The sequence below is a fragment of the Panthera pardus genome, unplaced genomic scaffold (assembly GCF_024362965.1).
Source record: "Panthera pardus isolate Hobbes unplaced genomic scaffold, ASM2436296v1 HiC_scaffold_20, whole genome shotgun sequence".
In the NCBI taxonomy this organism is placed as follows: domain Eukaryota; kingdom Metazoa; phylum Chordata; class Mammalia; order Carnivora; family Felidae; genus Panthera; species Panthera pardus.
Window position 1 is genome coordinate 12,235,268 of NW_026526766.1, and position 17,410 is coordinate 12,252,677.

At 39.4% G+C, this 17,410-nt stretch overlaps 1 protein-coding gene across 2 annotated transcripts in view; it reads right to left on the minus strand.

The window, feature by feature from the left end:
- The window catches only part of PTAR1 (protein prenyltransferase alpha subunit repeat containing 1), a 41,983-nt gene that overhangs the window by 23,412 nt on the left and 1,161 nt on the right, over window positions 1-17,410 (minus strand). For both annotated transcript variants that reach the window (XM_019463636.2, XM_053907794.1), the window contains exon 2: window positions 9,413-9,582. In XM_019463636.2, the coding sequence (XP_019319181.1) occupies window positions 9,413-9,582 (170 nt within the window). The remainder of the gene's footprint in view (window positions 1-9,412; window positions 9,583-17,410) is intronic.

Below are 17,410 nucleotides of genomic sequence, written 5' to 3' on the forward strand. Positions count from 1 at the left end.
CGAGGTAACTGTATTTAAAAAATAAATGTAGCAGATACAAAATTATTCTGTTTCTGTTTTATCTTACAACTTTAATTTACAATTATTAATATAAACATTTTTTTCATTTTTCTTTGGTATTTTCTATTTTCATTTTTTAACAGCCCATTCATATTCATTAGCTATTTAGTGATCATGATATTGACAGAACTCGCATATATTCAAATAAGCTCCAAAAGCTTGTTTAATAGAACAAAATCATTAATATATTTAGATGTATTGTCTTCCTTTTATTAAAACTGAAAAGAGAAGTTTAGGATTAAGATGATCAATGCAGAGACATGAAATTAAGATAACCTCTACCAAGCTCATGTTAAACACTAAGTAAAGCAAAATAATAAAAATAATTATAATTTTTTAGCAATAGTGTATACCAGGCACCATAGTAAGTCTTTTATTTACACGATTTCATTGAGTTCTCAGGATTATGGTTCAAGATATTCTTATTCTGCTTCATAGATAGGGAAACTGATATAAGTTTAAATAATTTGCCTCTGGACACCCAGTCAGTATGTGGGAAAGTCAGCATCTGACTTGTCTTTAATAACTCAATTATACTGCAATTAAAATATGCGTCTATAATAAATAATTGGGACACAAAAGAACATGTACAAATGTATTTCTATAGGCATTTAAAAATATTCTAAATGAACAGGGGCGCCTGGGTGGCTCAGTCAGTTGAGTGTCCAAATTCAGCTCGGGTCATGATCTCGCGGTCCATGAGTTCAAGCCCCGCGTCGGGCTCTGTGCTGATGGCTCAGAGCCTGGAGCCTGCTTTGGATTCTGTGTCTCCCTCTCTCTGCTCCTCCCCCACTCATGCTCTCTCTCTCTCTCTCTCTCTCTCTCTCTCTGTCAAAAAAATAAACTTAAAAAAAATAATGGCATGACCTAAAAGTTATAAATAAAAAAAAATATTCTATATGAACAAAAAAATTACTTCATTCTCAAGCATCTTAAAAAATTAACATTTTTTGTGAGACTATGATTTCATTACTATGACATTCAGTAAATAAGAAACAAAAGGTATCATTAGCATACATTTTTTGTCCTCTATCTTCATGACAAGTCATTATATGCATAAACACAATTACGTCTATAAAGAATACTATGTGGTGCCTGGGTGGCTCAGTCAGTTAAGCGTCCGACTCTTGATTTCAGCTTAGGTCATGATCTCACCGTTCATGGGTTCGAGCCCCGCATCAGGCTCCACACTGACACTGCCAGGTCTGCTTTGGAGTCTCTCTTTCCCTCTCTCTTTGCCCCTACCCTGCTCACGTGTGTGCTAAGTACATAAATAAACTTGAAAAAAAGAGAATAATCTCATTAATCTCTATTCTTTTACCTTTAGAAGCTTTTGGCACTAATTTAATATTTACCAAGAAAAATAGCCGTAACTTTCTATATTATTATTTGATTAATTCCACAAATATTCCAAATATTGATAATGTGCATATATTAAAGTGGGCCCTCAGGACTAACAGAAGGGATATAATGATAAGTAAGACCTGATCTTGCCTTTTAGAAGGCTACCCTTTAGTTGGAGAGAACATACAATTATAGAAGACAAAAGGCAATGATTACGAAGCAGAAACACATACCGTATTTTGGGGACCACCAAAGCAGTTGAAAATAATTCTTACTGGAGTACCCAGGGAAGGCTATAAGTGAATAAAGTGGTAACGAGCACTGCAGACCGGAAAACCAGTATGAGCGAGGATAAAGAGGTGTGGTTGTTCACACAGGGTGCTCGCCAGGAGACTGCTGGGGAAATGTACCAGGAAACTAGAACCTGGTCAGAAACAAGAACCCACAATCTCCTTGTCAGCTTGCCCTTCCACTACTTGCCCTTCCTGTGTTACACTCCACCTGAAGTAAACCCCTCCATTCTCTAAACACACCTCCTATCTGCCTGCCCTCTCTGGACAATTCAGATTTACCAGCTTGCTCTTCTCTGCCAGAAATGTCCTCCTATATCTAAATATCAAAACAAAACAAAATTTTACTCTTAAAGTCTCTCCTGACCTATTTACCTAGACACAATCTTCCTTTTTTTGGAAAAAAAAAAAAAGTTTATTTTTGAGAGTGGGGAAGGGGCACAGAGAAAGGGAGATAGAGAATCCCAATAATCTTTTATTTCTATGTTCTGTGTGTTATCTTACTTTGTTACCAATATTGTATAAATAATCTCTTCTTGATGAGACTGTAAATTTTCTTGGAGGAAGGTCCTGTCTAATAACACCTTCAGATTACTCCTTCACTCAACAAAGATGAGAAAAGTATGGCCCCATCAAAAGAAGTTCCATGTCTGCCCCCAGCACAGAGGAGTGGTAAGGCCTTACAGCCATACCGCCTGGGTTTGAATCCCAGCTTCTCCACTTAATTGCCAATATAACTTAGTATCTTCGACCTTCCGTCTCCTTACCTGTGAAATAAGGATGATGAGAACATCAATCTCTGTTGTGAGCCAATGAGATTCATCCCATTTCTCCACAGTTACTTGATACACAGTGAGTGTTCAACCAAACCAAATACTTGTTCAATGGAACAGCATTACTACTTACCACCCAAGAAATGAATACTTTCAACATCAACTAATCAAAGAAATCAGAAATGAGTTCTTACAGTGAAACTACCTAAATTTCTAAACTTATAAAATAAGGAATTAAAAAAAATCCAACTGTTAAGTAGCTATATGGAGATGCTTGTGCATGATGGGACAAGCTTCCAGAATTTCAAGTCTACAATTTTTCAAAATCCATTATACTACCTAGGTAAACTGGTACTTAGTCTTTTGGCTTTCCCTTTTGGCATTAAAATGTGTGTGACCAACAGTAGTCACCATTTATTTGTACAGCTGACCCTTGAACAACACAGGTTTGTACCACACAGGTCTATTTATATGCCAATATTTTTTGATAAATACAGTACAGCACGGTAAATGTGTATGTTCTCTTCCTTATGATTTTGTTAACATTTTCTTTTCTCCAGCTTACTTTATTGTAAGAATATGGTATATTAAACACATAACCCACAAAATACATGTTGACTGTTTATGTTATCACTAAGGCTTCCAGTCACCAGTAGACTATTACTAGTTAAGTCTTTGGGGAGTCAAAAGTTATATGCAGATTTCTGAATGCACTAGGCGGGGTGACTCCACTGCCCCTAATCCCTGCACTGCTGAAGAGTCAACTACACTTTAACACAGCTCTCCTTCCACACTCATAATTGAAGACAAGTTCATCCTCCATTACAGAGATACTTCTATACAGCAGCACAAGGCAGAAGCCAGTAAACAAAGAACATATGTAAGTTGCCGCTTTTCATTTTGTGGCTGTGTGGAAAGGAGAGCTAATCAGAGTCAGGCTTCCTCTAGGAAAGGGGCTCGCCCTAGCAAGGCAACAGCAGCTACTGGACTCACAGCCCAGCCCTACCACTTACTGGGTCACTTAATCTGTCTGAGCCTCTGTGTCCTCCTCCTCGTATGTAAAATGGAGCTCTTAACAGTACTACCTCATGGGGTGTTAAACGATTCACGCTCACGAAGTGTTAGGACAGTACCTGACACACAGTAAGCACTCAATGATAATTCCGGTTTCAAAGCCTGTATCTCCTAGCCCAGTTCCACAAACTATAGTGGGACTGGATGCCACCAGAGGGAGGAAAACAATCTCCCAAGCTGTCTCAGCGGTGACTGCTCAACAGAAGGTGATTTCTCAACTTGTAAGAATCTCAGATCAACAGCCTCAACCATCAGTGGTGCCTGGTGACACGCAAGAGCCACAAGCCCTTTTCCCCTCCTCTGTGACACACTGCCAACTCCTCCAGACTCAAGACTCAAAGTCAGATAGGACCTCCGTCAGGAAGTATTCCAGTTAGATCCAAGAGGTTAAGAGTGAAGTAAAATGTCAGAAATGGGAAAGGGTCAAAGAAGGAGAAGTAACCAGCTTAGAAATATTGGACATAATTAAAGAATCATTCCTGAATTACATGTATATTTCCGTTCTTCTTCCCCTCTGGTTCTGGATAAACCAGAGAAAGGAAACTCATGTTTCTTGAGAGCCTACTACAGGCCAGGCACTGTGCTGACTGCTTTATACACACTGGCTCAGGCAATCCTCTCAACACCCTCTGACACCTTTTACAATTCCCTTTTTTTGGTGAGGAAATAGGAAGAGGTTAAATAATCTGCCTAAAGTCACTGCCAAGGGACTTCAGCATGCTGACAAATGGAGTCTAAATACAGATGTTTTCCTGCAAAGCAGATGCTCTTTCTTAATCGAGCACACTGTCTACAATACTTTGTCCCCTTCAAGTCAGGACTAAACCAAGATCTAAAGATAAACATGTATAATCAATAGTTAACAGGAACTATTTTACTTCTACATTTCATCAACTATATACCGTATTTTTTTTTTTTTTAATTTTAAAGAGAGAGAGAAGGAAGAGGAAAGAGGAGGAGGAGGAGACAGGCAGAAGGGGAGAGAATCTTAAGCAGGCTCCATGCTGAGCTCCAATGTGGAGCTTGATCCCACGAACCTGGGATCATGACCTGAGCCATAGTCAGACATCCAACCAACTGGGCCACCCAGGTGCCCCATATACCATATTCTTTGTTACCCAGCAGATGTGAACTACTGATATCCCCATGGTCTCTTGAAATCACCCAAGATCTCTCTCCAAATACCAGAACATATATGAGCAAATGAATGTTCCTTTGTTACACACACTGATACATGTCTAACTCAACATCACATCACAACACAAGGAGAAAATGAATCGGGACATATATACACAGAAAAATAGCTAAATTTCAACTGTGACAAGGAGAGGACAAAGGGATGCTATAGAAAAGTCAGAGAAAAATCAATATTCTTTCTGTCACAACGGCATTCCAGAAATGGCCCCAAGCCAGGAGTCACCTGGGAATGGTTGCTGCAATGGACAACTGTCTCTGACAGAGATATGTTTTCATGCATCTAGAAATAAATCCAAGGCCAACTAGGTGGGCTAATCTCTTCCTCCAAAATACCTTCAGGTTACTACAAGAAGAGACACTTGAGATAAAGCTATGAGGTAAACACCAGAAAGGCCCTGTTATTACAGAATACAATCAGTGAATCGATAGCCAGACTGAGCTAAAACCTCTCGCTTACCAAACTCTTGTTACTTATTTGACAAATGTCTGTTGAACACACAATGGTGTTGAGTATATAAAGACAGACAAGCCATAATCCCTCTTTCTTACAAACTCACAATCTACCTGGGGAAAATGTTTTTAAATAATCAACGACAATGAAGTGTGATAAGCGCTACTATGCAAGCAGTCCGAATAAAGACCCCCAGGGGAGTGCAGAGAAGTAATTACCACGTCCTGGAGCAGTCAAACAGCCTTCACAAGTGTGTGCTGTGTGTGGGTGTGTGTTCGCACCACAACAACGGTGACAACATAAGACATGAGCTGGCCTCAGCAAAGGCATGGAAATAAGGCAATGGTGCACAGCAGAGTCCGAGAATGGAACAGTGTCTGTTGTGGCTGGAAGGTATGGCAAATGGCTGCAAATTCTAATGCTTCTAGGGTTTGAGTGAATGTCAAAAAAAAGAGCAAAGCAAACCTGATGATAAGGAGCAGTCGACACTCTGCCTCCGTGTCTGATGGACAGGAGGAGGCTGCAGCAAACTGGAACAGGCTGAGTCAGTCACGAGAAAGCAGAGGCTATGAGCCCCGGCCAATTGTTGCTGTGCAGAAACTTATGTACCTGCTTTTTCAAGTGAAAACAAATCCAGATTTCTATCTTAACTTTAAAAGTTCATCTTGAATTTAAACGTTTATCCAACAGATGAAAAATAGTTGAAAAAAACATCCTACAGGTGGAAACAAAATCTATCTGCGGGCTGGCCTCAGCCTGGGGGCTGCAAACCTACACCCTCCGATGCTGGATGTAAAGCAGAGGAAAAAGGCAGGGGATGGAGGCTGGGGACAGATTGTGAATGCCCTTGAACACCACACCACGAGTTTGAACTCCACCTTGGCACCCGTAGGTGTCATAAAAGAAGATGCACAGATCTGTACTTCAGACAAGCATCCCTCAAACCGTGTCTCTAAGAAGTGCTGCTGGGAAGTATGGTTTGAAACAACTGGCTAGTGGCGTCATGAACATGGATTATAGAAGAAGGGACTGAACACAGGGTAGACCAGCTATGAGATAATTACATCTGTCCAGACGAGAAGACAGACACGAAGAACGGAAGACGGCTGTTGAAGAGAGAGTGTGGCTCTGGGTAGAGGCTGTGAGAAAGAGGGAGCAGCACAGGAAAATGACGGATGGGCACCCTCGGACACACACTGCGGGACTGAGCTCTACTCGGTCACAACGCCGGGACTTCTCTCTTCCTTTTTGTTTCTGTCACAGATTTCTCAAAAATCAGAATTACAGTATCGTTCCTCTCCCAGACCAAATATGGCTACTACTGCAGCAGACTTTTAAAAACCGGCACTAAGTAATTAACAGGGAGGCTGTGATGGCTCATTCTGGTGTTAATGTTAAACCGACTGGCTACAGGGTGCCCACGTTAAATGCTCTTAAACATTATTTCTGAGCGTCTGTGAGGGTGTTTAGCATTTAAATCGGTAGGCTCCATCAAGTAGACTGCCCTTTCCAATGTGGGTGAGCATCATACAATCTGTTCAGAGGTATTTAGTGTCCTGTCTTTTTGCTTCCTGTCTGCTTGAGCTGGAACATCACCGAATCTCCTCTGGCCTTTGGACTGGCATTTAAAACCACTGGCTCCCCTGGATCTGAGGTCTTCTGACTCAAACTAAATTTTACCACTGGCTTTCCTGGGTGTCCGGCTTGAAGAAAGCAGACTGCGGGACTTCTCAGCCTCCATAATCCTACCAGCTAATTTGTCATAATTAATCTCTATATATAACATATTCTGGTGGTTTCTTCAGAGAACTCTAACCAGTACAGGTGCTTTGCAAACATTTAAGGAATTCAGCACAAGAATGAGAGCATGGATTCAGTTTGGTTAAAAAGAAAAAATTTATCCCAAGAATAAAGGTCACCTCCAGTTGCAGAATACATTCCCCAGCGATGCCTAGGATCTGGGCTTGATCACTCACACAGATACTGACATTTCTGAAATTCTTTCAGCTTTCTTCACTTGGTGCTTTTTATGTATGTTTTCTACAAAAAGTTTTAAAGGTACAGCATTTTCACGAAATAACTGATTTTTCCTAGTATTTTTTACTTTTTTTTTTTTTTTTTTTTTAGCAAGACTCACCTCTGTGTAGTAACTGCTTCAGTTGACAAGTTTGGTAGAATTCTCCGGTAGTCAGCATTACCAGGTATCTTTTCCTGTCGTATCAGAAACTCACTTCCATATTTTTATTCTTAACACAATATACAACCTGAGTACTGTGTGATACCACACTACACTATGCTGTCACCACCCACCAAAAAAGTGAAATTCAAAACTGTTTCCATGAGGATCTGGGTGAGGATAATGTCATGTTGGTTCTGTCCTCATGCACAGTTGCACCAGAATTCGAAGGTTAGACGCTAGCTATTCGTGTGATGAGCTTAACCGTTTGATTCTGCCTGGGTCCTCTTGGACCTTTCCTCACTTCATGAGGAGATGTGGCAAAGCCCGTAGTACAATAGTATCTGAGAGACAAGACACAGGGAGACGGAGAGAAGGACCTGGAAGGCTCCAGGAAGACGGCAGGCTGGGCCAGCACACATGAATCGGCAAAAGCTAATGATCTGAAACAACATTAACAGAAGCCTTTGGCATTTTAAAATTCAGACTGCTTCTTCTCCACCACACGAGCATCATTCTGTCTCCCCTCTCCCCAAGCTAGCTATGTACTGGCTCGATTATACATTTTTGTTTGTCAGAACATACACAATACAGCTGTGTTTGGCAAAAAATAACCGGATGGATTCACATGGTGTTATTCTGTACCTTAATGTTACTGAAAGCTACCACAGGTTTCATAACCATGCTATCCATCTACTTAGGGCGATGGAAGGCAGAATGAAATAGGGCCCAACAACTGATAAATACCCTTACCTTTCAATTTATGCCTAAACTCAGACCATTACACTTATGCCACAAACCTCAACTATGCCATAAACTTAGGCAGAGCCTTAAAAGTAAGAAAAATGTATCAGAGGACTAATTGAATCAACACAAGAAAACTCAAACTATTTCACATTAAATCTTCAAATCAGATTCCTTTTCTATTGGTCTAAACAGGGAAAAGGGCTATTGGGACAGTCCTTTAAGGATGAGGCTGAGAGGAATACAAGGAAATCAGTATGTCATACCTTTGGCAACATTCCACAAGGAGGCTGTTTTTCACCCGACTGTAAGCTTCTTGCGTAAAGGGAACATGTATTACTCACCTCTTTATCCCCACAGTACTTAGAACAGCCTCTGGTATGAGTAGGCTCATGGTAATGGCTACCAAGCTGGTAATTAAAATTCTCCAGGAAACAAAGTTCTTATTCAAAATTAGCCTCCAGGCATATTGAGCACTTCTGAAGGTACCGCTGTATTGGAAAGGGGAAGGTACCACTCTATACAGAAAGGGGCAGCTTCATAAAAACAGTCGAGAACACAGTCTTGGATGACTCTTTTTTTTTTTTTAAACCTAAAAAGTAAAGGGGATTTGTGTACATGGAGGCTTAATGTCACATATGGGGGAAAGCTAGGAAAAGAGACCAGGCAGGATGAACAGAGAGTATCCCATGCAGCAAAGAACTGTGTCAGAGGAGCAAAAGAAGTGAATTCTGGGACCGTTTTCTTTTGCTTCTATCAGCACAAGAACAGGATACAGAGGGCCGAAGCTCAAATGGGATTCAAAGCACAAGAGCGCCTCCATAAATCACTGAGCTGGTTCACAGTGTAACTACCACCAACACACCTCCGTTATCTCATTTGGTCTGCCACCAAAATGAGTTCTAGTGCTTACAGAGTTACTAAAGGATTGCCACCCGAGAACCTGAGCTTGTACTAGAGTCTTCCTTAGTACTTTTCAAACTTCTTTAGCCACAGGATGTTTTCTTCAAATAAAATTTTACAAAGAGCCTTGATGTATAAACAGGTAAAATCAGAACTCCTCTGATTTACTGCCCAGGTTGCAGTAGGTGGCCCAGAGTCCTGTAGCACTTTCGACGCAAAATTTGAAAACTACTGGTGGGTCCAAACTCCTCATTTGACAGAGAGGTTAAGCTGCTGCCCAGGCAGTGAAGGAAAGAGCCAGAACCAAAATCTAGGAATGCCAACACCCAAAAAGGGTTCTTCGCCTGGTATTCCATGCTGTTTCTAAAACACAAAGGAAGAGGACAGAGTTCATACTTACCATCTTTGTTTAGCCATTGCTTTCTTGTTCTGTACAAAAGGAGCTTGTTGTGGACATACGGTAGGAGGAACTTGACACACCAGCTTTCCACACCAAGTTTGTTTTCTACCAGGACTATGGGACTCCGGTTATACCTTGCTTCAGGACATGGGATCAGACCAATCTCATCTCTAAATATGTAAAACATAAAGAAGAATTAAAGATAAGACTGCTAGCTTTTCAAATCCTCCAGAGTATTAAAAAGAAAAGCAACATATTTCCCTCTCTTAAAAATAGTATTTAGCTCACTTGCTGGATTAGTAGGCACTAAAAAAAAAAGTTTTTTAATACAGACTATAGTACAGGAAAATTAGTATGCTGACTCCCCATCGACAGAAATGAAAACTGGTCTAATCTTTGGATGGAAATATGAAAACGTCTTTCAAAATTTTAAACTGCACATACTCTTGACCCCCAGTGATTCCACTGCTCAGAAGTTATCCTAGGCCAAAGTATATCAATGGGATGTTTATTGCAACATTGCAACACAATTGCAAACAATCTAAATTGTGTCAACATAAGACAGAAGAATGTGGCTTATCCATGTGGTAGAGATGTACAAAAATGAGGCAGACTGGCATACACTGGTTTGGAAAGGATGCCAAGATCTGTGAAACCAGAAGAGCAAAATGCCCAACAGTGTATGGCACAAAGCCTTTTATATATATATATATATATATATATATATATATATATATATATATATATATGAAGAATCCCAAGAAATTTGGGGACAAAGAATTTTATTTTTATACAGTTTAAATTTCCTAATCATTTGAATGTATCATTTCTATTTTTTAAAAATGTCAACAAATGTACTTGTGGGTTGCCTAATAATGTATGAGCAGAAACAAATTATCAAAAGACGTTATCTTGTCAGTGAGACTGTGGGCCTCTTCTTATGATCTTTTATACGTTATTAATAAAAAAAAAATAAACACACACTGATAAAGGTTGCTGAAACAGAAAATACATTTTAGAATCTGATCATTTGCATTTAAGGTGGCAAACCACTTTCTTTCAAACCACTTCAACTTAGTTGAAAATTTACATTTGAGGTGGAGATTTAATAAACAGAATGTACAGCCGCTGACTTACATAGGAAATGAACCAGCAAGCATAAAAATGGTTTTGCAAAACCTGCACATGCCTTTCAACTATAAACAAGTTATGATAACTGGCTACATTAAAAAAATAGAAAACTGGTTTTCAGAGCTTATGTATGACATTATCTATTATGTCCCTGGGATTCCCCGACCAAGAACAGAGTAGTATGACAGATGCAAGAGGGGGAAACATGTTCAATTACAGGTTATAAGAAAAGCCCTCTTTTTTTGTTAAACTGGCGGGAGGCTATGGAACTAAAATAAAATCCTTCCTGGAAACTCTAAACCGGAGAGCAGAGCGCAGAGGTACGCTACTTTCAGTAGAAAGTAGCTTCCTTAAGGACAGAGGGATACATCAATAAACAAGGGTACTCTACGGGTTAAGTTACTAACCATTCTTTCAAGGTGATTTAACGTAAGGTAGATTTTGAGACCTAAGGCTTTTTTTGTCCTGACCACTGGTCCGGTTGATTCAGAAGTGTGCTGATATACGACGTCGGAACTATTTAAACATTTTCTGATACTGGGTACTGTGTTAGGTTCTGAAAATGCAAAAATGAATAAAACAAGGTGGACCCAGACTTCATAGTGCTGACAGTTTTGATGGAAGTGGTATCAATATCTATAATAAAATGTTACCACTGTGCCATTCCAGTGGTATAAAGAAAGTGCTGTGAGAAGAACTAAAGCAATGCCGAGAGCACACCTGAGCTCCTCATCCAGTATTCAAAAATGTTTTTGCATTTGTGTTTGGTTAATGTAAAATCTACCGCTATTAGGATAACTAGCCACATCCAGAGCTATCCCTAATACGTGGCTGAATCTCCGGCATTTTCTGGTTTTCAGGTTTTACTATATAAAGTAGAACATTTAAAAATTAAACTAGAATTACAGTAAAACAAAATAAACTCACCATCATTATTTTAAGGAAGTCTGATCTCTGAGATCTAATAACCACTTATAACACTTCAAAGAACTGCAGAAATCAACAGTACAAATGCCAGAGTAACAGGAATAAAAGAATCCTATATTCTGGGTACATCTGGGGGGGGGGGGGGGTAAATTCGCCATGTAAAAACCTGCCTTGCTCATTATTTATACCAAAAGTAAAATGCCCAATTAATAATCCGGTACCTAAATGAAAGGACAGAGCCATTTGCACAAATAAAAAAACACACTTCTTTAGTTGGGTACCATTCTCCCAGGAAATAATTTTTAAAAACAAGAATGCCCTGATACTGCAGATGCACAGTAACTGCCGCCGAAAGGCCGGTTATTGTGAACTTGAGGAATAACATTCAAATCAATCGTTTTCAAAGAATATCACTTCTTGACTCTCCAAAAGAACATTATATCTGATTTCCTTCTTTTTAAAAAAATTTTTTTGACATCAATTTATTTTTGAGAGACAAAGAGAGGCAGAACATGAGCAGGGGAGGGGCCGAGAGATGGAGAGACCCAGAATCCGAAGCAGGCTCCAGGCTCTGAGCTGTCAGCACAGAGCCCGAAGACACGGGGCTCGAACTCACAAACCCCGAGATCATGACCCGAGCCAAAGTCAGACACTCAACCGACTGAGCCACTCAGGTGTCCCTGATTTCCTTCCAATGCAGAGGGCCTAAGTCCTAGTTTTCATTTGGCCTCTACGGACGTCACTTTTCCTCATTTGTAAAATGGTGGAATTGCATTACATCTCTAAGGGAAATGGACTGCTAGGTCTCATTCAGCTTTCAAATTCTGACTGAGAAACCTGACAGTTATTCTCATGTAAGGAGAATGAAAATGGCTACATCGGGGGAGCGAACATTAAAAGAGAGGTAGCAAAAGCACTCGATCTTCCAAGGTCCAGGGTTTTCGCTACCCTCTGGTCCACCTCTAACAGTCCAATGTGAATGTGGCAAGTCACTGGTCATCAGTTCCCTCATCTGCAATACAGGAATAACAACGCCTGCTAGGAAAAGCAAACACAAGGTAAAGTATGTGGTAAGCTATAAAGTGACAGGCAAAGATGAAGCGTATTATCTTTAATTCAGTAGAGCCTGAGGCCAAAGAGAAAAGTTACTCGATTAACAGATGGGAAGCTGAAGCAAAAAAGTTAAGCCTTTGTCATTATTCGACCCTAAAATACAGTGCTTTGCTGCTTTCTAAAAATATAACATGTACTTTAGAAAGATAGGTAGGTCAGTAAGCTTCCAAGTAACAGTGTGTTTGACTTCAGACTTCTTCTATGCTGAGTCCCTGAGGTCATAGTCCACTTTTTTTTCTCAGACAATTTGGAATAGGATTCCAGAATCATTTTAAAATTGGAAGGGAACTCATTCCCCCAGTGTCTCATTTTATCAGACAAGGAAACTGAGGTCCACTGAGGTTAAGATGATCACCCAAGGTCACATGGCTAATGCTAAAAATCTGGATCTCTTAATAGTTAGCCCAGAACCCATGATGTTAATGATAAAAACATCAGTGAAAGCAAGCAGAATTTAGATTAATTCCTTCCAGATTTCTGGGAAGATTTCTGGCTATTTAAATTCTAATTTCGTACTCAAGAAAAGTTAGAAAACTCGGGGGCAAAAAATAAACTAGAAGTCTTTTGTCATCCCTCTACACTACTGTTTGGGAATGCATTTTTTTTCTAAATGTTTCACAGAAGTGGGATTATAGTGGGCATACTCTCCTATAATCCTCTTTAAAAACAACAGTTCACATTAAACATTTTCCTACAGAATTGATTTTTATATATTAATATAAATGGTTGCAATGAATGTGCTATAAATATTAAATACAACTCCAGTTACTTCTTTGTGAAATAATGTTATAAGAGAAACCTCTGACTCTTTCACCACCACCAAATTCCAGTCTTTTTCAGGTTTCTGGCAATTTAGATTCCTGGTGTTTAACAAGCACACTCAACACCTGTGTAACCAACGTCATAGGATTTTTAAAGACATGAAGGTTTGGAATGGTGAAAAAGTTCTAATACTAAAGAGATACCACGAAGCTCACTTTTTAGGTTACCTTCGAAGGCTGCTCCAAAAAAAGAGCAAAATGGAATGTACCAACATATTTACTTGAAAAGATCATCCACAGCATGGTACAGCTTTCTAAGTGCTTCACTTCACAATGGGGATCCACTGGCTTCCAGATGAAGTTCAAGGTTCATATAACACGGACACTGACTTTGTTCCTGATGTTTGGACAGCTTCTCTTGTCTGCACTTTTTAGAAACACCCTCAATTAGAGTAGGCCCACATATTATTTTCAAAAGTAGTATCACCCAGTTTCCCTTTTAGGTGGGAAGAACGGTCCCCAAATACTAAACTGATCCTGTAACATGGAGCGACCACACAGAAAACAAGCCCAAGGATTCTGGAAACGGTACAAATCTTCTTAATCTAATAGTCATTTTGTTATTTCTTTACCCTGGAAATCCTTCCTAAATGACTAAATAGGAGAATTAGTGAAATATCTAACCCTTTCATATAGACAATTAAAACTACCAGTGATTAAATCAAGATGTTTCAGAAACTTCATAGGCTTTCTCAATTCTAAAGAGTACTAATTTCACATATCACTTACTGGACTTATTTTTAAAACAGCTACATAAATTGTTATTGTTTATTGAGTGTTCATTATGTGTACTGCTCTGTGTTTGGTTTTACATAAACTATTTCATTTGTTTCATACAATAATCTCATAAAGCGGAAATTTTAACCCTTCTTTATAAACAGTCTTGTCTAAGTCTACCCAGGTACTGACAAGCCAAGATTCAAATTCAAACTTTTACAACTATACTATTATTTAAAGAAACACATAAAAAATCAAGTGTAAAAAGACAATTAGGATTGTGGTTTCCTACTCTTCAACTCAACTTACAGATTTGCCTTTCCTTACTACTCCATTACTCAAAAATTTCCACTGGGGCCTCTCCACTGCCGATGCAGTGTATTTTCCCTGACCCAGCTCTTATCTATCCCTCATGTCTCAATTTAATTGCTATTTCCTCAAAAGAACTATCTTGAGCTTCAAATATAAATTAGTTCCCTCTGTTATTATTCTTTCAAATATACTTCTTTCAGGCTCTTCCCATAATCTGTGTGGTTTGTTCCACTGGGCTAAGGACCATGTGTGATATGTTCACCAACCTTCACCCCACTCCTAGACCTGCACACCCAGGGGCTAGAATTCTATCTGTGAAATACAGGTGCTCTTTTGCTGAATGCATACATGGAATGCAAGAAATTAAGTCAAGGACTTCCATAATTTGACTCTACTGTATCTTTTCTATCACATCTTGCTGGTTCAGGTTAATTTCCAGTTCCATGTAGAGGTGGCTCCCTCTCTGAAACTATAAATCCTGCCAGCCTTCAAAGTTCAGCTCAAAGCCCACCTCCCCCAAGGCCCTTGGCCTAGACATACGAAGCGTTCCTTCTATGTCTAATACACTCACACAGCACTTGCTCCCCATGCTGCTAGCCCAGCCTCTACCACTAACTGCTCTGCCGTAAATCCTAATTTACTATTCACGCAGGTGGGTCTTTGTCTCTATCTAGAGCTACATTGTGCAATACAGTGGCCACTGGGCACATACGACCCATGGGTAAGTCAAACGACATTAAATACCATTTAAAATTCAGTTCCTCATGCACATTAGCCACATTTGAAACATTTTATAGTTACACATGGCTAGTGACTACCACACTGGACAGCACAGAAACAGGGCAATTCCACCATCATAGATATTTCTGTGCCTTGAGTATGAGAACTATATTTTATACTTCTTCCTATCTATACCATGAGGATACTACCTACAGCATCTCATAAACAGTGAGAGTTCAATACATATTTTAAAGATTAATAAAAAAAATAATAACTCAGTAGATAAGAAACCTTTGACATGACCCTAATTACGCCATAAACATCTGTCTTCCACGTTAGCAAAGGTCTATACATTAAACTATTGTTAGTCCCTGGGTCAAGCCTTCAGCTGTTTTCCAGTGGTATTCTCTAAGAGTCAACCATACAAATAACATTTCTATGGTATTTTTCAGTTTATGAAGTACCTCACATTCATCATTCAGTTGGCCAGTACAGTTTTCTGAGGAATACGGAAATTCAGGTTAAATCTAGTATCTACCAAGTGGCAGATAAGGGCCAGACACAGCGTGAGGTGATTTTCCTGTGTTCTCATCAACCTCACCAAATCAAGAGGAAACTGAGGTTAACAGGGGGTAACCTATCCACATCCAACTGTAACAAAATCTACATCTTAACCAATGCATGTTCGACTCCTCCTGGGAAGCATTCTTACAGAAACAAAGTCAGTATGTTTAATGGAGTGGATGTTGTCGAATAAAATTACAAACTATCTTGTGTTTGAAGAAAAAAGAAAACAGAAAGTAAAGAGAAAAACTTTTCTTGGTAATACGGAAAAATATAGTTAGGTACTAACTTTCAAGATAAACAATGCCTTTTTCCCCCCCTTTAACCAGAAATACAGCCTGTTTATCCTGGAAGTGAGAGGGATAGATTACGGGAAGAAGTACAGGCAATTTTGAAAAATCCAAATCAAACATTCTGAAAGAATCTGCGCAGTAATACTACTGAAAATATCATTAGTGGAGGAAACATATACTAAAAAATAGCTGAGGATTAATATTAAGCAATGAGTTATTTCAATTCTTCAGGCCTATACTATGTATCATCATTTCAAATTATTCAAATGCTCAACTTATTTCAAACTATTAAATCTTGAATGATCTAAGTGTTTATTGATAATATTAAATCTGGCACTGATAGAAAGCATATTAATGAGATTTCACCATTAAAAATAAGATTGGGGGGCATAAAAGTCCTTAATGAGTTTCAGTAAATAGGATCCAGAAGAACGAGATGTGCTCCAAACTGCACTGTCTCAACCCACCAAGCCAGTGAACGCTCAATCTCAGTTTCTTCAAATATAAAACACCGATGTGCTTTTTAAATCTACCGCACAGAAGAGAAACTACTGTACTTGTTAGACTTCTTTCTAATCTCTGCTACAATTTCTTCAAGAAAAACAACATCATTGATGAGAAAAGAGGCCCTTCACTTATCCAACTTTTTTTTTTTTTTTTTTTTGAGGTTGTCTCTTATTTACACCCAAGCTCTCATTCACGAAAAGGGACTGAAAGACTGATATACAAGGCATCAAAGCATTCTTCAGAAGACCCAGGACCCACTATGGTGACTGCCAGGAGATCATTCCCAACACTCCCTCAAAAAAAGGCAGCAGTCACAAGGGGAAAGGAAGTGGACGCTGTCAGAGGCAGCAGGTGCGTTCTGAGGCCAGCAGCCTTTTGTTTTTAATGAGGCGCTGTTACGGTCTCCAATTGTGTGCCACAAGGGAGCAAGACATCTGAGGGCTTCTTAATTTCTAGAAGCATCATTTAGATGTAGGTCTGCTACCTTCTTTAGGCAGAAAAGCTTAAGGGTGTCGGGCTTAAAAGGCTTAAAAAGAGTAAGTATTCATGTGTCCCAGTTTAAAAAATAAATTATTAGGGGAGCCTGGGTGGCTCAGTGGGTTAAGCATCCAACTCTTGGTTTCAGCTCAGGTCACGATCTCATGGTTCATAGGTTCAAGTCCCGGACTAGCCTCTGCGCTGACAGTGTGGAGCCTGCTGTGGATTCTCTCTCTCTCACCCTTTCTCTCTGCCCCTCCCCAACTCATGCGTATGTGTGCTCTCTCTCTCTCTCTCTCAAAATAAATAAACTTAAAAGAAATAAAATAAACAAAATATTAAAAGAAAAACCCCACAATTAGAAAAAGTGAAAATACAGTAATATAAAACTGGGTTCCATGACTCTTTCTTTTGGT